Consider the following 21,300-nt stretch of genomic DNA (forward strand, 5'->3'; position numbering starts at 1 on the left):
GTTCCTGTAAGTTTACTACTTTACTCCCGTTTCATGAAAAAGCAGCTCTCTCTGCTCGACTCCTCTCCTCCCCTGCACACACACTTTGCTCCGCCCCCTTTACCCGACTCCGCTGTGATTTGTTGCTGTGCGGTCACGTGACTCAGCAGCACAAGGTAACCCCGTGGAGTGTTATTTTAAAGTAGCGCCAATCTCCTTTTGTTAAACTCTTTTCCTTGGCCTCGATGAAAACGTCATCGTGGGGAGGACAACTGCTGAGAAGTCAGGAAAAGAGAGGAGCTGTGCTGACAATTGGAACAGCCTTACACTCGTCTCTCTGTAACAACGTGACACCGGATGTCCGCCTGTTGAAACTACATTGTGCTGAAGATGGACTACAAAACAAACATCTTATTTCGTCACAATGTGTTCTAACCCTGTTGTTTTATGGAGGTCATATAAACGAGAACAGCCTGTCAAAAATATTGCTTCATTATTAAGTTTGAATTTTAAAGAAGAAGGAACAGTTAGGGTCAGATTTACTAACATCTGCAGCAGCTCAAACACGTCTTTTGATGTTAAAGAGCTGCTAGATTTACTGAAGAGACTGTCCTAAAACTCTCCAGTCAGTCCTCAAGCTGTGTTTTGAGGTGAGCCCCTCTTATTTTTCCTCCATAATACAGTTTATATGAAGCTGAAATGAATTTCGCTTCTTATTTTTTAATAGTGCACACAGCTAACTCTCTCTGCTGAATATGTAAAAAATAAAAGTGTTACTGTGTTACATGCCTGACTGTTGCTCATGGTCTGATGGGAAATAATGTTTTCTGTTCTTTAGCACATCGAAGAGTCAGCTGTTCACAGCTGCTCTCAAGCAGATTTTTACTGAACTGGAGTGGCTTCTTCATAGAGAGATTAAAGCACACTGTTAGTAGATCATCCTGCAATTGTGACATCACAATAATTTGCCTCACTTTACAAATCTGTCACTTCTATAACATATGAAATTAAATACATAATACAATAAGTACTTTGTGAAGGACTTTGCTGACATCTTGGCTGAATACATGCCAAAATATGATTGTGTTCCTATTGTTGGGGGTTTTAATATTCATGTGTGTTGTCCTGATATGCCCATGGCAAAGGGCTTTTAAAGCCTTATTGATTCTTTTAATGTGGTGCAATGTGTGACCTGTCCCACACATAAATGTGGACACACACTTGATCTTGTTTTATCTCATGTTTTGTTTTGGGGGTTTTTGTTTTGTTTTTAATGTAGAGATTTGTGATGCTGTGTTTTCTGACCACAGTCCTGTGATGTTTGAAGTTCCTCTTGCCTGTACCTCAGTTAAACCTCACGCTGCTGCTCGGCGCTGTCGGCGCTCCTCCACTGCTAAGCAGTTTTCAACAGTTTTAACCAGAACTGCAAAATCACAGATTTTTAATGCAGCCAGACCACAGAACTGAGCTCATGGTTTTATTCCACCTGCCAGACTGCTTTGGACTGCTTTGCACATGGCTCCATTAAAATCCAGGCATTCTAAAACTAAATCTGAGCCCTGGCTGAACGACACGACCCGAGCTGTCAGACACGAGTGCCGTCGAGCTGAGCACACATGGAAAAAGGACAATTTACAAGTGTCATTACAGATGCTAAAGGACTGTTAGCGTCAATATAAAAAAAATCCACTTATCTGACATTATTCTGTGAAACTGTAACAACTTGCATGTTTTATTTAAAACTATTAACTCTGTTCTCAGTGCACCACATACTGACTCTATCAAGCCCTTCTCTGCAGCCTGAGAAAGTTTTTTTCAATTCAATTCAATGATAAAAAGACTGAGGTGATGATTTTTGGTAGCCCCACTGAGACCCCAAATGTATATTTAGATTCGTTGGCTCGGTATGTTAAGCCAACTGTCACAAACCTGCTGGTCAAAGTGGACTGTGATCTGAAGCTTGACAGTTAGATTAAGGCAGTGGTAAAATCAAGCATCTTTCAGCTGAGGCAGCTGGCTAAAATAAAGCCAAATCTTTCACAGAGGCACTTTGAGACAGTTATCTGGCACTCGATTGGATTACTGTAATGCACTTTATATATGGGTCAGTGCTTCATACATCTACAGAAGATTCAAAATGCTGCACCTCCAAAGTTTGAGCACATTTCCCCTATTTTAGTTTCACTTCACCTGCTGCACATTTCTTTTAGGATTCCTTTTAAAATTCTTTTATTTGCGTTTAAAGCCCTCCATGGCCTAGTCCAATCTTATCTCTCTGAGCTGCTACTGCCGTATACACCCACCTGCTCTCTTAAGTCAGCTGATCAGCTTTTCCTGAATGTACCCAGGACTGAGCATAAACTTAGAGGAGATCGTGCTTTTGCTCAGCCGTAGTGAGTAGCCTAAGCCCGGCTGGAGTGTATATTGCTGTGGGTAATGAGAAAAGATGTAAATACACTGCCTAATTGTTACCTCTCCCCACTGCCTTCAGCAGGAAACAGATCAGGAGGCAGAGATGATCTTTAAGTTTAACATTACTCACAATATTGCCAAACAGTGATAAGGAATTTAAGCACAAGCATGTTTCAGCAACTTATCTTTCTTGTAGATCTGTGCTCCAAATAAAGAACTTTGTGCTGACAAGATTATTAGTTAAAATAATCAATCAACATATGAACATTAGCTGATGCTGCTGAAGTGAAGCAGAGCAAAGTTACAGAGGTTTTATTAGAGACACAGCTTGCGTTTTGAAATTTTGCATAATTTTAAAAAGTTTGAATTTGTTCATTAGCCTATTGAACAGCAAAAATGAGACTTTCTTTTCAGAATTAGGTAAAAGGAAAAGGACAGCGACCGACAGCGCTGTAAACAACGGTAGACTTGTGCGTAATAAACAAGTGAATAATGCAGAAAACAGATTTTTTTGACGGGAAACTGTTCTTGAAGTACAGAGAGAGAGAGAGAGAGAGAGAGAGCTGTGCATGAAGTGTGATTTTATTGTTGTGGAAGCAAAACAGCAAAAGTATTAGGAAATTCATGACAATGTTTATGTGAAGGGTTGGATCTTCTTCAGCTGCTGGTTTAGTCAATATTGTTTGGAGAGAGATAAAACCTGCAGCTTCAGAATCTAGTGGAAAAAGGGCGTGAACACAAAGCACGGACCCACCGAAACATCAGCGAGCTGTCGGCTTTCAGCCCCAACCGTGTCCGTGCTGTCGGGAGAGAAAGGCGACATCTCGCTGATTCTGATCCGTCGGTGGATCCACGCTTTGTGTTTACGTCTTTGTGCAGAATCGTGTTCCTGCTCTCATTTACTATCTCAGCTGTTTGGTTGTTGTTATTTGTTGAAATTTTGTGAAGTTTAACCTGAAATTCTGGCATTTTGGGAAAAATAAATTCATATTAAAAAATCAATTCAGGATTTTAATGAATCAATATCACATTATCCAAGATAGAATCGATTTTAATTGATAAATCGATAATCAAAACCCACCCCTATACATAACTTTCTGGACATGTAGCCAACAGTAATGTTTTAACGTTCTTTGCAGATATGTAAGTGATCTAACTTTTAATACTTGCTTTTAAAAGTTTATTCTTTGGCCACCACGCTTCAGCCATCTGCTGTTTGTTTTTTGGTTTTTTTTTTAAATAGCCACAGCCACCACTGCACTATGAATTCTGGCCTATGTTGTGACATAATCAGCCTTCAAATGGGGCCTCGAAGGATGCAGACCAAGTATAGATAGATAATATAAGTGTAGATACTTACATGAAAACAAACATGAAGCTGAAAAAGCTGAAAAGTTGCAGAAATTGTAAAAACTTTGCAGAAGCAAAGGAACTTTGCTAAAATGTAATAACTTAGCAGAACTGCAATATCTCAGAGGAAACATAATACTTGGCAGAAATACAATAGCATAGCAGAACTTACCAGAAACATGATAACTTCTCAAAAATACAAGAATTTAGGAGAAATAGTATAAGATAACAGAAAGAATATATTTAGCCAAAAATACTTAAACATTACAGAAACACTATGATTTAGAATTAGAAAAATAGTACAACATAGCAGAAATACTGTGATTTACCAGAGACACTGTGATGAACTATGAATATTGTAATTTTAAATTAATACTATGTTTTAGCACAAATACTATCATTTGGCAGAATACTATGTTTCAGCACAAATACTCTGGTTTAGCACACATATTATAACATAGCAGAAATACAATTATATAGCAGAAATGCTATATTTAGAAAGAAAAATATAATATAGTAGAAATACTATGATTTAGCAGAAATACTACAATATAGCATAATAACAATGATTTAGAACAAATACTATGATTGAGCAGAATAGTAATAACTTAAGTGAAAATACTGGAAAAGTAAAATGACAAGCTGAAAAAAAACGGAACATGTTTAAGCTCCGTCAAAACTAATTATTGTTCACCTGTGGAAAAAAAGAAATGCAAAGAGAGACACACACAGGGTCTATGCCAGTCAACCATTCTGAATATATTATATTTTTATCCAACAATGAGATGCTGCCCTAAAGAGGGTCTTTTTCTCTCTCTCTCTCTCTCTCTCACACACACACACACACACACACACACACACACACACACACACACACACACACACACACACACACACACACACACATACAGCAGAGCAGCAAGTGAACAGGGGCTGTTAACAGCATGTTTCTTAGTCAGTCAAACAGCTGTGAGCTGCTGAAATTGAATCCACCAATCAGAGAGGTTATGTACTTTTTCCCACCAAAACTGGTGCACCAAGTGCAGGCTTTTACACACACACGCAGCACAGAGAAACAGGATTTTTGCAGTCTTTTTTCTCATATTGAGAATTCCCCTCCAACAAATGGCCATAATTACCTAACCTCAGGGGCTAGAGCGGTCGTTCTTAGACCGTTTTGTTCAGAAGAGATGGGGGAATCGTCAAGTGTTGTCTATTTAAAATAAAAATGTGAATTTTTAGAGATATATGACATGGATGACTGGTTGGCTTACAAGCCATGAAGGCCCCAATATGCAAATTTGAATGCCTCAGCCCTCAGATATGATTGGCTGGCTGGGAAGCTGTGCAGGCCCTAATTTGTAAATTTGAATGTCTCAGACCTCAGATATGATTGGCTGGCTGGGAAGCCGTTCAGACCCTGATATGCAAATTTGAATGTCTCAGTCCTCACAGAGGATTGGCTGCCTGGGGACCTGGCAGTAATATATAGAAATAGTATGATTAAGCATAAATACTACATTTAGTAGAAATACTATGTTTTAGCACAAATACTATAAAAAGCAGAAATACTATAATATAGCAGAAATACTATATTAAGCACAAATCCTATAAAAAGCAGAAATACTATATTAGCACTAGAATTACTGAGCCTTTTTTTCCCTGGTGCAGTCCCTACTACTAGATTTACTAGCCTGCGTGAATATGCGTAAATTCCCCCCGACCCTAACACTCTTCAGCTCCATTGTTCTCCTGCTTTTGTTGCGCAAAGACACCCTTCCCCAACCCCCAACCATGAGAGATTCAGGTCTTTCCTTCCCTGCAAGGCTACTTTCTTTCCTTACCTGCAGCGTGCCTGTCCATAAACACATATACACAGAGTTGTACATATATTTATATAGCCACACCTTACATAATATGCATAAAGTCTAGTTATACACACACACACACACATCTATATCTATATATATATGTGTGTGTGTATATGTAACATAGTTAAATAGAGATGAAGTTAAATCCCGCTAAATGGGACATTGGCGCCACCTACTGTTGAAAAAGTCACCCTGTAACATTCACAAGGGGCAAGGGATTCTGGGTAATCCTCAGAATAATGGAGGATTCCTGCGAGGTAAGGAATGTGCAAATGTCATGGGGAGGAAAAATCATATCGCAGGCTGTTAAAGTAATACAGTCTGACCCGATTATTTTTGTTGTTTATACATCATTTGTTGCGGGTCATTTCTCCAGTCTTTATGTTGAACTGAGTGCACGTTTATGTGAGATTTCTTTATTGGGAAGAGAGGAAACAAAATGGGAGCATAGTTAGCTAACTCTGTTGTTGCTTTCCCGTTTAGATTTTGTGCTGATTGCCCACGACATTAAAAAGAGAGCATTCTAACCATTGCCTTTTTGTTGTGAATGCAGGTATGTGACTGTGCCACACTGTTTAGAGATTTCACATTGTTTCATGTACAGCTTTAAAAGATATTTCTATATTCCTTTCATTTGGGAAATTTAACATGCAATGTTAATGGTGTTGAAGTTTTTCTATTTTGGTTGTATAAATTTACCACTATACAATCACACTGCAAGTGGAAATGTAATCCTGAGAATAATGGAGGATTCCTGCGAGATTTTGTGCTGATTGCCCACGACATTAAAAAGAGAGCATTCACTCATTGCCTTTTTGTTGTGAATGCAGACCAGAGAAGACACTACACAGAGGTCACATATATATATATATATATATATATATATATATATATATATATATATATATATATATATATATATATGTGTTTGTGTGTGTGTGTGTATTTTTGAATACACGTGTCCATATTTATGTTTCCAGATTGTTTGTATAGTGCACTTTCTATACCGTGCTTTTTGTACAGTTTTTATTTAGCTGCTTTTGTCTTGCACTGTCCACTCTTTTGCAATGACAATGCAGATTTTCCACTTGTGGGACAAATAAATGCAGATTTGCTGTGTGTGTGTGTGTGTGTGTGTGTGTGTGTGTGTGTGTGTGTGTGTATGTGTGTGTGTGTGTGTGTGTGTAACATTGGCATTTGTTTATTCAGATCCAAGGCAGGCCAAACCTCTGTGTTACAACCTACATACAAAAGACACACATTCACAATATATGGGTACACAAGTCTGTTTTATTTCAAAGTGTTTCAGACTTTACAGCATTTGCAGAGTGTCCATCATCCCTGCATTTGGCACAGGTGAATTTCTGACATGTTGCACAGGTAAACCTGCCGCGATTCCTGTTGCAGCTCTCTTGCACCTGGCACTGCGTTGTCTTTACAGTCCCTGGCACAGCAGCTGCAGCAGCTTCAGCAGCCTGCCTCTGTGCTAATATTTCCTTGAGCTGCGTGAATAGGCAACGAAGTTGCTGAGCTAGAAGACTCAGAAACAATCTTCTTTTGCCTGTCCACCCTGTACATGCCTTGTACAAAATGTAGGCATTCACCGCCGCCAGGTCCAGCATATTGTAGAAAACCGCTACTGGCCACCTGCGTGTTGCTGCTCTTACGGAATACATCCGCGCCATTTGGTCCAACACGTCTACACCACACTGTAAAAGCAGAGAGAGAGAGAGTCATGAATATATGGTTTTTTTTATCGGCCTGTATAGCACACATCAGAAAACATTGTAGCACTGGTGTAAAATTGTACACACATTCACATACCTTCATGTGGTTATAGTCTGTTATCGTGTTGGGTTTCCTCTTTCTGTCGTCACCGATCATCACGTCTTGGTGCATGGAACTTAGAACACACACAGTCTTGTTTTTTTTAGGTGCATAAGTTGTCAAGGAGACAACGCCACTTCTAAGCACTGAAGTGGAGAATACCTCTCGCTTTGCAGTATCTTTTGCAAGTTGAGGAAGTTCACTGTGCCCAGTAACGTTGTTTTGCGCTGCAGCAGTCTGTGCGACAGTGACAGTGAAGTAAAGAAATTGTCCGTTGTGACGTTTCTCCCATCATCCAAAAACGGCTCCATCAGTTTCATGACCACGTTCTCTGTCAGCGTCTCTACCTTCTGACGACTGGGGTCCTTTCCCAAGTAAGGAGATGCACTGCAGACATATTTGGTGTCCAAATCCGTGGCCATCCAGAACTTGATCCCAAATTTGTCTGGCTTGGTTATACTGTGTGAATGGACAACAAACCTTGGTAGGGAACAGCTGTTCATCTATGGTCATGTGTTCTCCTGGAGTGAAACTCTTAGCACAGTTCTCGTTGAAGCGTGTTCAGATGTCGGAGATCGCCGCAACTTTGTCTGTTTTCACCCGTTCTGCCCGCGTGTCCCTGTCATCAAATCGAAGGTGTTGCATAATTGAAATTAATCTATCTCGGGGCATTGTCTCTTTGATTACTGGCACCAGAAATCCTTCTGACCAGCAATCCACAATGGCACCAACAGGACACATGATTGCTCTTACAAACAGGATTGAAATGAATACCATCAGTTCATGAACTGATAAATTCCAGTCCGGCTCTGTTCTGCGGGCTTGATGTACCGTGCACTCTCTGATGGTCTGCAGCATTCCCACGTCTAACAGGCAAAGGAAGCTTTGGAGCACACTTGTAATCTTACGTTGTCAGAAGATAAACAAATAGAGAATGGTAAATTTACATGAAGCTCATTCTAAATGGGTTTATATAAATATCATATGTAATATAGCAGAGAGGTGTGAATGTGTGTCTTTTATATTTGCAGGTCAGTCACTGTGTGGGATATTTTGTATAGATACGGCAGGCATTTCTGAAAGTTGTAACACAAAGGTTTGGCCTGACTTGGAGTGAGCAAATGCAAATGTGCCAGGCCTCAAAGATAATGGGTGGTTTGCAGAACAAAAGCTGGAGGAGAAATGAGCTGACGACCTGTGAAAATCTCAGCAGGGGTGATTAACACCTCGGGACTTGCACTAGAAAATAAAAAAGCCAGTAATTCTAGGGGGTGTTGGGTTTAGGGAAGTTACGCAAATTTGCGCAGGTTAGTAAACCTAGTGTTAGGCACAAATCCTATTAAAAGCAGAAATACTGTACTATGATTTGGTAGAAAAACTATAATTATTAGAAATACTATATTTGGTAGAAATACTATGTTTTGGCAGAAATACTCTATTTACCTCAAATCCTATAAAATAGCAGAAATAGTATGATTTAGCAGAAATACTGTATTTAGCACAAGTACCGAAAAGTAGCAGAAATACTATGATTTAGCAGAATAGTAATAACTTACAAAATTACAAATATTTTGTAATTTTGTAAGTTGAAACACAAATGCACAGAGGGACACACAAACACAGGCTCTAATCCAGTCAACCAGTCTAACTATATTCAATTTAAATCCTACAATGAGATGCTGCCAAATAAGAGTAGGGTTCTCTCTCTCTCACTAAACACACACACACACACACACACACACACAGAAAGAGAGAGAAGCAAGTTTGTAGGTCAGTCAAGCAGCCTGGGAGCTGCTAAATTTGAATCCACCAATCAGAGAGGGTGTGTACTTTTTCCCGCCAAAACAGGTGCAGCCGGTTTTACACACACGCAGCAGAGAGACAGATTTTTTGCAGTCTATTTCTCATAGTGAGTATTCCCCTCAAACAAATGACCATTATTTCCTAACCGTAGGGGCTAGAATGGTCATTCTTACACCGTTTTGTTCAGAAGAGATGGGGGAATCTTCAAGTGTTGACAATTTATCATTAAAATATGAATTATTAAAGATATTTGACTTGTAATGCACCATAACTGAGTAGAGGCGAAGCGAAAACTGCCTTGACTTCCCCTCAAACAACGCTTTGTAACTCTAAATCTATTTGGAGTATCGATATCATTCTTTCACCGTCTTTCCGGTGAAAGAATGATCAGTCTTTCCATGACTGTTCTTTTGGTGAACAGTCATGGAAATTTGCAGGTCTCTCTGGAAATCCATCAAAAAGATATGACGAGAGAAAAAAGTGGTTCATTTCCAGAGTTTGAAAGCTGAAGAAATCTGAGCGAAGGACGAATTTCCTACCCTCAAACAAGTGTAACTCATCTCAGAACGGTAATAGATGAGAAACAAATTCTTGAATTGTGAGCGTCAGGAGTGTCTGAAGATATATCGGGACAAGCCTCATGTCTTAACGTCGCTTCGTTAAGGAGATATGACGATTCAAATATGCCTCTCATTACAGAAATCAAGCGGTGATTTTGAACAAACTCTACATTGACTTTCTATGGAGAGTTTTCCGACTTTGTGTTGGTCTGAGGAGATTTGCCAAAATTCTATAAATCCCACAACAATGATAATGACATTTTCTGAAAGCCAGCAAAAATACCTATGTATAATTGATGTATAATTTGTGGAAGTTGAGTGAAAATTGAGCAAGTAGCAAGAAGTTTTTCGGACATGAAGAGAAGACTGTGAAACTTACAGTGGCACACTGAAAGCCAAGTGCATAGAAACCATAACAACGCATGTATTTTGTGAAAAATCACAAAGATGAAACTCAAAACTTAAAGAGGGATAAGATGAAAACGGTAACAGATATGAAAAAGCTGAATCATACATGAATAGCCCAATAATTTGTGAACATTTTAAAATTTGAATGGTTGTTCTAGGCAAAAGTATGAGGAAGTAGTTAAGTTACAAAAACAAGCAAGTTTTAGCAGAATTGCAGAAGTTTCCCATTCATTTCAATGGGACAAATTAAAAGGAAAAAGCTCAATATTTTAAAAAGTATAATAGTAATAAATACCAAAAGTCATAGCAGTCGTTAGCAGAAAAAGCTGAATAGTTTAAAATTTGAACGGTGAAAATAGCACAAAAATTGTGGAAGTAGTTAAAGTCCAAAAAACATACGGAAGCAACTTGAAGAATAAAGTATAAAGTATAAAGAATAAAGAATAAAGAGAAACAGGAACTCAATAGTGTGGATGCCTTAAAGCATCCACACAATAACTTCATACTGTCACTGGGTTTAAACTAAAGGAGTGTTCAGAAGAAATCATCAGTATCAAACTGTGACAATAAAAAATGTTCATTAAAGTAATCAAGAATGGGATGAGTTTGATGTGAATCTTTGGTAATGCATGGGGGAAGCTCTGTGCCAATTTTATCAACAACTAGGGATTTTATCCTTTTCTGGATGCAATACCTTGGCCTCCAGTAACACTATATGGAATCTTAGAGTCATTTTGACCAGGATTTCTCCTTTAATGGAAATATAAAGAAAATATTTAAGACTGCTTTCTTCTATTGCTGCAATATCTTTAAAATCAGAAATATCCTGTTCCAGAGTGATGCTGAAAAACTCGTTCACGCATTTATTACTTCTTGTCTGGAATATTGTAATTCATTATTATCAGGATGTTCTTTTTTGCGTTGAGACACAGGCAAGATGCGATGGCTGCTGTTTTATCTATGTGTGGATGCACATGCCCAGATCCCAAATTGTACCCAAATACTGTGCGTCCCTCCATCCAACCACACACTTTTGGACTGTGACCACCCACTGCACATGCTCCACTGAGGTATCACTGTGAATGACAACATCATCCAGGTAGCAAAAAGCATATGCAGTGTGAGGACGCCGCTATCGCTACAGGAGGTGCTGAAAAATGCCCGAGGCTACAAACAAGCCTAACAGAAGTGTAACGAATGGTACGAACCATACAGAGTAGAGAAGGCTGGTTTTGTCTTTGGCCTCTGCAGACAAATCACTTCTTAATTACCTGGAAGCACCTTAAAGACAACCGGCCCCTCTCAACAGCTGGGACAAATCATCTGGCAAACAGATAAGCATAGGAGACCAAACACTGAGGAACAAATCCTCATTTCATCCTGAGATAACAGCATTTTCACCATTTCAGCCAATTCCTTTTGCACAATTTGTCTCTTGTGATTAGGCAAATTGTAGGGCCATGAACACACTTTCCAGGCTGTGTTTCAAATTGGTGCTGCATGAGAGTCTTGCAGATGGTCGGGGGAAGAACACATCTTCAAACTACTGTTGCAATGCAGGAACATCTGCTTTATTGGAATGTGTGAGATACTAATCACAAAGCATCTTAAACACACTCTGTGAAAACTTCATGCCCACATCTTGTTTTTAAGAAAAATCAAACATCTTTTCCTTAAGATCATTTCAGAGTTTTTAATGAGCTGCAGGAACCGTGCCGAGAGCAGCCAAGTCTCCTCCTCTGATAAACCTCCACATGTACCACTAAAACATTTAAATTAGTTTGAATCGGAAATCATGGCTCAAACTACTTGCTGTGAGACCATTTCTTTATTTTTCACACCAAACTGTTTAATAAGACAAACTTTACACAGAGTTCATCAAATATAACTAACGCTTTAACATTATCAGGATTTCATAATACAGACTTCAAATCAAAAGGAAAACAGCTGCAGAACATATGGATCAAAATGAATTCATTAAAAAATAACGTGTGGACTTCAAGGATACAGTAAATACACTGAAGTGAAAGAAGGAGCCAAAAATAGATGTTTAATAGGATTTGAATTAACTAAAATTAGTCACCTGTGATCTTTAAAATGGTTCTGATGTGTGCTGCTGTTTTGAACTTTTAACAGTTCTTTGCTGCCACTGTGAATATTGTGTTCTTTCCCTAATTAAATTAAGGTTACACAGTCTCACTGCTCCATCTTCTGGTAAAAAAAAAAAAAAGGTATTACATGGAAGTACAGCCCAAAACCAGTTCAGCTTGAGTCTCTTTTTTTCTGGACATAAAGTCACAGCAGGTGTTGTTTCAAAGCTGGTGGACAGATTTAGTTCATTTTGGAAGTTTTAAGAGCAACTGCTGTGTAATTATTTGCTGTTTTGGGAGAAAAGGATTTAAGAGAAGATTTTACCACAGCAAAAGTTTAAATATGAATGAAGGATTGAAATTTAACTGAGGTGAAACATGCAATGAATACATAAAAAATAAGTTAATTTTGGAAAAGCTAAAAAAGTTCAAATAAAACAAATGATTTACATATCCATATGTGATTTTTGATAGAATACCAGTTTGGTTAAAAAACAGAAAGAAAAGACATTCCTATAACTTTAATAATACAGAAACAAGTACAACTAGTAAACGCTACTGTGTCCTAAGGGAACAAAGATTAAAATGTAACCGGGATAACATTTTAGAGAATTAAAATCCATCAAAGGAAAAAACAAACTTGATATACATATCTATACATGCAGCTTCCTAAATGTAACATTCAGGATTATTCACTGCAACTCCAGAAATCAGAGCTACCTCATCAGATCCAAGTGTGACATCAGCTGACACTCTTTACAGGAGATTCCATCTGAACTCGGTGGAGCCTGATCTCAAGGTTTTTAAGTCTGACCCTGAAACCAGAAGAGGATCTTTCTCTCTCTTCAGATTCATTGTGATCCAGTGATTTCAGTCCTGCATGATCAGGCTGATGTTTGCACAGAGCAGATAATGAAGTGAAGGTTTTTGCACATTGGTAACAGTGAAACAGTTTATTTACATTGTGGGATTGTTTGTGTTCGGAGTATGAACTGAGATTCCTGAAGCTCTTGTCACACTGGTCACAGCTGAAGTTCACTTCCATGTGCGTACGTTCATGTTTGTTACGATGACCTGATTGTGAGAAGCTTTTTTCAGTGTCTGCACTTGTATGGTGTCTCTCCTGTGTGGATTTGCTTATGCTTTTTCTTTAAGCTCACGTGCAGTGGTGAAGGATGACCCACACTAGTCACAGATGTGCTTTTTCACCCCACTGTGGTAGAGTTCATGTATTTTTAATGTACTTGGTGTGTGGAAGCCTCTCCCACATTCTTTGCAGTAGTTCATTTCGTCTCCAGTGTGTCTACGTTGATGTGGTTTTAGGTCCCGTTGATGATTGGAAGTTTTTCTACAAAAGGTCACAGAGAAACTCTTTCCCACCACCACAGTGACGACAGGGTTGAGAACTGGATCCATCTGCGTTGCTCTGCTTTTTTTATTTTTATCCTGAATGTCGCCTGAAACAAAGAGCATCTCTGCCAACGTCCAATTACGTTTTACTTTTTACATTATAACACTCAGGTTACTGGACAAAAACGACTCTTCATTTTTCCAAACAGTTCATTCAGTATAACTCCATAAGTTTACTGATGAGACTTATTCCAAACAATCAGGTTAAAGGATAAAAGGATAAATACATACTTCACAGTAACTGCACTTGTAGAGATTTAAAAATCTTCTCACACAAATCACTTTTGTAAGGTCTCTCCTCAGTGTGGCTAAACATGTGTTGTTGTAACTGTGCATCTGTTGTAAACAGTTTCCCACACTGATCACAGCAGTAAACACCATTTCCAGTGTGAATCCGTAGGTGAATATTTCTGTAGTGTTTTTCACTGAAACTTTTTCCATAAAACTTGCAGCTGTAGGCCTTAATTCCAGAGTGGGTAACTAGATGCCTCTGTAAGTTTCGACTTTGAGAAAAAGCTTTACCACACAAGTCACAGTAGTGTGCTTTAACTACACTGTGGATGAGTTGGTGTTTTTTTTAAGCCCTCACGATACGTAAAAGACTTTCCACACAAGTCACAGCTGTAAGGTTTAACTCCACTGTGGATGATTTGGTGTGTTTTTAAGTTTTCAGCCAGGGTAAAAGATTTCCCACAGTCATCACAGCTGTAAGGTTTAAATCCACTGTGGATGAGTTGGTGTGTTTTTAAGTTTCCAGCCTGGGTAAAAGATTTCCCACAGTCATCACAGCTGTAAGGTTTAAATCCACTGTGGATGAGTTGGTGATTTTTTAAGCTTCCAGCCCGGGTAAAAGACTTTCCACACAAGTCACAGTTGTAAGGTTTAAATCCACTGTGGATGAGTTGGTGTTTTTTTAAGTTTCCAGCCTCGGTAAAAGACTTTCCACAAAACTCACAGCTGTAAGGTTTAACTCCACTGTGGATGAGTTGGTGTATTTTTAAGCTTTGAGCATGGGTAAAAGACTTTCCACACAAGTCACAGCTGTAAGGTTTAAATCCACTGTGGATGAGTTGGTGTCTTTTGAAGTGTCCAGCCTGGGTAAAAGACTTTCCACACAAGTCACAGCTGTACGGTTTAACTCCACTGTGGACGAGTTGGTGTTTTTTTAAGCCTCCAGCCAGGGTAAAAGACTTTCCACACAAGTCACAGCTGTAAGGTTTAACTCCACTGTGGATGAGTTGGTGTATTTTTAAGCTTCCAGCCCGGGTAAAAGACTTTCCACACAAGTCACAGCTGTAAGGTTTAACTCCACTGTGGATGAGTTGGTGTTTTTTTAAGTTTCCAGCCTCGGTAAAATACTTTCCACACAAGTCAAAGCTGTAAGGTTTAACTCCACTGTGGATGAGTTGGTGTATTTTTAAGCTTTGAGCATGGGTAAAAGACTTTCCACACAACTCACAGCTGTAAGTTTTAAATCCACTGTGGATGAGTTGGTGTCTTTTGAAGTTTCCAGCCTGGGTAAAAGACTTTCCACACAAGTCACAGTTGTACGGTTTAACTCCACTGTGGACGAGTTGGTGTTTTTTTAAGCCTCCAGCCAGGGTAAAAGACTTTCCACACAAGTCACAGCTGTAAGGTTTAACTCCACTGTGGATGAGTTGGTGTGTTTTTAAGTTTTCAGCCTGGGTAAAAGACTTTCCACACAAGTCACAGCTGTAAGGTTTAACTCCACTGTAGACGAGTTGGTGTTTTTTTAAACCTCCAGCCTCGGCAAAAGACTTTCCACACAAGTCACAGCTGTAAGGTTTAAATCCACTGTGGATGAGTTGGTGTTTTTTTAAGTTTCCAGCCTCGGTAAAATACTTTCCACACAAGTCACAGCTGTAAGGTTTAAATCCACTGTGGATGAGTTGGTGTCTTTTGAAATGTCCAGCCCGGGTAAAAGACTTTCCACACAAGTCACAGCTGTAAGGTTTAAATCCACTGTGGATGAGTTGGTGTGTTTTTAAGTTTTCAGCCTGGGTAAAAGACTTTCCACACAAGTCGCAGCTGTACGGTTTAACTCCACTGTGGATGAGTTGGTGTCTTTTGGAATGTCCAGCCTGGGTAAAAGACTTTCCACACAACTCACAGCTGTACGGTTTAACTCCACTGTGGATGAGTTGGTGTTTTTTTAAGTCTCCACCCCGGGTAAAATCCTTCCCACACTCATCACAGCTGTAGGTTTTCTCTCCCTTTCTTCTGTGAGGTTTGTCGGCCTCCTGAGAGCGCTGACTTCTCGCTCCATGTTGGTCCTGCAGTGTCAGAGATACAAACAGAAATAGTGAGTGAAATGCAGTCGTGGAACAAACTGTAACTCCCTCTATTAGTGGAATCAAACATGTCAACAAACACATTGTAGGTGAGTTTCCATCACCTTCTGGTCATAGTATGACATTTCAATGATGTGCTACAATGACAGTCGTAATGAAAAATACATATTGAAGAAATATTGATAAGTGGAGAAAATATTTTACTCATAAAAAATTGTGAGTTCAATTTTTGATATTGTTGTTCCAATGTGTGCCGATAAAAAATTATGTTTGTATCTTCTTGTAACATCTGAGTTTTTTGTTGTGAATGTAGATTCTGTGTATATGGAGGAGGGATGGAAAAGATAAAGCTGCTGTTAACATGTTTTTAAAAACCAACAAGCTGTGCACACAGTTTCAATAACAGTGTAACTGTGATGTTTTTCTCACCTTTTGTGTTGAAGTCATTTTTTCCTCAGTCCAAATGGCTGAAATTGTTCCTCTGTTGCTCCACCAGACTCTTCTGCTGTTACTCAGCTGGGACACAAAAAGTATATGTATTTTATCCCTGATAAAAAAAAAAGCAGAGCAAATAAACATGACTAAAATCCTCAGTGACAACAATACCTATGAAACTTCAATGTGGAAACCGAGAAGCAGCTACAACAAGAAAGTCATCAGCTGCCCACAAGAACCTGAAAGGGAAAAAGCCACTGACCCCCCTGCATATCACTGCCTTTACCCAGTGGATGCTACACCCTGTATATATGGACCTCTATAGATCCACAAGTCCGGCTCACACTCAATGGTGGCAGTACCACCTGAAGCACCTCATTAGATTCCACCTACTCCACCCAGACAACCCATATGGAAAGGATATATATAAATCTTATAAAGTTTGTATCTGTCTTGTGTGAAACTTGTATGAAAAGCATACAAGAGTGAAAACAGATATAAGATCCCTTGAAAAATTATATAATGAATCAAATAATTTTTATAATTTTTTACTATTTCTTTTCCATATGGGAAGGTAAAGGGTGGTTGTATGTAGGGATGGGTATCGTTTAGCTTTTATCCGATACCAGTACCAAACTGGTACTTTTGAAACGGTGCCAGTGCTTAAACGGTGCTCAAACTGGTGCTTAAAGAATGGAGAACACAAAATTGGTCCAAAAACCTCTCATGTTCAGCTGTTTTTTTTGTAAAAAGATAACAATGTTAGCATTTTCTGCAGCTATAGGGCATATATGGTATCACTCTTGGCTGGAAGCAGTGCTTAAACAATGGAAAAAAACACAAACTTTGTCCAAAAACCTCTCGTCTTTAGCCGTTTTCCATTTTTCCTTTGGTCATTTTAGCCTTTTTGGCCAGGGTGAAGGGAGTATCTGCCATCATACAAGAAGACAGCCGCATGTGACGGTGTTTGCTAGTTCACCTTACATGCATTAATGTAGTAACGTGGTTAGCCTACTCAACGTAAATTACACACGAACAACATTAAGCTACATATATTGTTACAAATATATGTAAGAACTGAGCCAAATTTAGTAATGCCAACAAAATGAAATAACAATATTTGTATCTTATATATGATACATCTATATATACACTGTCAAAGACACTTGTCTTTGAGTGAAGATTTAAGGTGAGGACATAAATAAATGCAACTTGAATCTTTACTGAAGCTCAGTGTTTGACACGGAGTTCAAGTTCAATGCTGTAATAACTAATAATGATTAATATAATAATAACTGTAATATTGGCAGTATAATATTTACATTACCAACATGAGATGACTTTAGTCTCATGAGCAACATTAGCTAATTGTTATTTACTAGCTAATCTTAAAATGACTGTTCAGTACAGAAATGAAGCCCAACAATCATGTTTTTACAGTCCCGCGGTCTCAGCCTCAGATACTCAACAAATCAAACAAAGCTCATAAAAAAATAAACAGATGAACAAAAACATTTTCTCTTTCATTTCAAACAATGCTGTATGAAATGTTTCCAGCGGTTAGTATCATGGTTGCTAGGCACCCTGAGCAGCGCCATGGAAGCCAGACCGTCCCATTACACAAGCATCTCACTTCCGGTCTTTGAGAACAATTCCCGCGTGGCCCGCATCCTCCAAGGCTGCAGACCTTGAATTGGAATACAGCCTATAAAGGTGTGTGTATGAGAAGTACTCCTCAGAACCACTTGGTGTTTGCTGTGACTGCATGTAGTGGGATCAGTGGTAATAAAGCTTTGATGAAAAATACTTCAGCCTCATCTGACCGTTCTTCTCCAGCTAGGATATCAAAAGAATCGGTGAAGTCAATACAGCCGTGACGTAGAATCCCTGAAGACCTACCGCTATTGACGTAGCGTGACATTTTTTTGTACCTTGTCAGTGGAGTCAGCGAGTACAAGTCGTTAGTGCTGGGCGATATGACGATATATATCGTGTGGATGATAGAAAAGTGTCTATCGTGCCATTTGTCTTCTATTGTTTCTAACCCAAATTTTATAAATTATTACATAAAATATATAATTAACCCTTTACAACCGGTCAGAGAAGGCACTCCGTTTTACCTAACTATTTTTAAATCCCTGTAGAACTGGAACCAAAAATAATTTTTTTTGCATGTGAAACCGGAGGAGTTGTACTTGCATCTTACGCCATTAGCTTGTCCTCGGTCACGGTTTCCTTCCACATATAGCTTTGCAAAAATTGCATAAGAAGCACTTGCAGCAACAAAAACATAATATTCCAGAAACACGCTTTGCCGATGTTCATAACACTTCCTACGGCATATACGTCAGCGCGAATTATCGCATGTCCGCCATTACCTGCCCGAAACCGGAAGTGACGTCATTTTTGTGGGCCTTATAAGCCTATGTTGATGTTTATAAAAGTCATGTTTAACTTTATGCTTTTCTGTATTGTTTCTGGGATGCTTAGAACTCAAATTACACTGTTGGAAATATTATATTGCATCAAAATAAACTATTTTCATTTTTCCTGTTGTATATAAAAATTAGCGTATCTCAAAAATAAAACTATGAAGACACTCAAAATAAATTTCTCGTGGTTGGAAACTTTTCTATTTACAGTTTTGAGAGATACACCTCTTAATTTTTTTTAACTAAAATATATGTAAAAAACAAAACAAAAAGATTTTCAATTCTTTTGTAGTTTATAGCACTACAAGTTTTCCAATTTATGTAGTTACTATGGACCTAATGGATACATATGCATACTTATTATTAAAATTTGGGCTATAACGGTTTATTAATATATGGAAACTTGAAATGCTCCCACAAATGGCACTACTACAGTTAAAGAAATTGCAATAATTTATTCATATTTATTATAAATAATTCTAATTACACATCTTGCTTCCATGTTTGTATCCTGTGTCACTAAAAATACATTTTATTTTAGTTTTATACATTGATTAATGACCTGTAGAATCTCCTTATCATATTAAGTGATTCATAATTGTCACTTCACTTAAAAGTGATGACATCCTTGCATTACATACTTTAGGATCATTTTTTGCAGGCGGGTTTCTGAGAGAGAACAGGCAGATTTACACTATAACATGCAGCGTTCTATAGATGGGTGCATAAAAAAATTACATGTATGTGCTACCTTTCTAAACACTTTGTTACATTTATGATAAAGTAGATAAAACATATTTGTGTCAGCCTTGGTTCATTAGTTTTTGTCTTTAAATTAACTTTGTCTGTGTGTATTTCAAGTCCTGCACTCTCAAAGACTGAATGAACCAGCATTGCAGCCATGGGTCACTGTGAGCAACACAGGGAAGATTGAAGCCGCCCACTGCACCTGTATGGCCGGAGTCGTGGAGACCTGCACCCATGTCACTGCTCTTCTGTTTAATGTAGAAGCAACAGTGCGGATCCGTGGCACAAGGACTGTTACAGATGAACCTGCATACTGGGTTTTGCTGGGTAATATGACCAAGATACAGCCAGAGGTTGGCCATGAGATGGACCTCTCCTCTTCAGCTGCCCAAAAAAGTCTCTTGATCAAAACATAAACAGACCATCCGTATTGAAAGGTAAAACTAGCCGTCCTCAAAAAAGAAAAATCCTACCTGCTACTGTGGAGGAGTTGTCACCGCTATAGGGCTTTGGAGCGTGATGTCACGGGGGTGGGCGTGGAAAGGATTTTGGCCTGATGCGCCATTTTCCGGGTCCAAACAAAGTGCAAGCGAAAAAGGAGCGAAGGCACACACAACAGCCATGGTTTGTATTTGCTGTGTGGTCGGCTGTGGAATAAGCTTAAAAAGGGTTTGTCTTTTTATTCTTTCCTAATCTGGAAGCATCATGAGGGAACTTATATGGCGGACCTTACAAAACGAAGGCATCCAGCCTGGATAGCAGCCATGAGACGGCTTGATATCCAGTTTGCTTCCATCTCCAGATATCTGTTGGTGTGCTCCAGACATTTTCACCCCGGTAAGTTCTGTATGTTCATATCACTCTTTATAGCTTAATAATATTATCGTTGGGGCTCTTGGAGGTTATAGAAATATGCGAACAAACATAGAATTGAGTGACTGTGGAGACGTACGTGCTATGTAACGATTTGCTAAATCTTTCGCACAACTGTAGGGAAGCCTGCCTATGAAATGAATCAAACAAATCCAGACTGGTTACCAACGTTACACATAGGGCACTCCGAAATCCGAACGTGAGGGTTAGGGTTAACAAAGATACGTGAATATATCAGGGTAGGACAGTGGTGGTAAGTCCTCTAGGTCTTTACTCCACTGCCGTATTTCATAGTCCACACCAGAGGCGGAGGCAGACATTTGAAACACCCGGGGCTTAGCGCTAAAGGGTAGTATGCATGTGGGTTTTTTGTTTTTTATTTTTTTTTGGGGGGGGGGGGGGGGGGGGGGGGTAGAAATTACTGAAAGATTAATTGGAGCATAGCTGAGCCACTGTGTGAGAGCTGAGCAGCAAAAGGGAATTAAGTGATGGTAGAAATGACTGAAAGATTAATAGGCTTTGTTATGAATTTTGTTCAAAAAAGAATGACTTCATATAGGAAAGAAAATATATATCACATATGCAGGACACCTTAAACTAGTTTTTTAATTAAGCAGCAAGGCAGAACAAAGTCGGCAGAACAAAGTCGGCCTGTATCAAGACACGCGGACTAAACCCCAATTCAACCAAACCCAGAACTGATCTGCAATTAAAACAGGACTACAACAGTTCAAAATCAGGACTACTTAGGACATGGCTATTCAACTAAGAAGTTAGTTGGGCCAGATTTT

At 38.9% G+C, this 21,300-nt stretch overlaps 1 protein-coding gene across 1 annotated transcript in view; it reads right to left on the reverse strand.

The window, feature by feature from the left end:
* LOC148103368 (uncharacterized) overlaps positions 1–16,601 on the reverse strand; it is a 31,280-nt gene extending 14,679 nt beyond the window's left edge. The window contains exons 1-3 of the mRNA XM_087832268.1: positions 16,452–16,601; positions 15,813–16,004; positions 14,294–15,056 (exon numbers count right to left, since the gene is read on the reverse strand). Of these exons, the coding sequence (XP_087688394.1) occupies positions 14,294–15,056; positions 15,813–16,004; positions 16,452–16,601 (1,105 nt within the window). The remainder of the gene's footprint in view (positions 1–14,293; positions 15,057–15,812; positions 16,005–16,451) is intronic.
* Between the last annotated feature and the right edge of the window lie 4,699 nt (positions 16,602–21,300).

This window comes from Neolamprologus brichardi, chromosome 3 (genome assembly GCF_056152115.1).
Source record: "Neolamprologus brichardi isolate AB-2024 chromosome 3, ASM5615211v1, whole genome shotgun sequence".
Lineage (NCBI taxonomy): Eukaryota > Metazoa > Chordata > Actinopteri > Cichliformes > Cichlidae > Neolamprologus > Neolamprologus brichardi.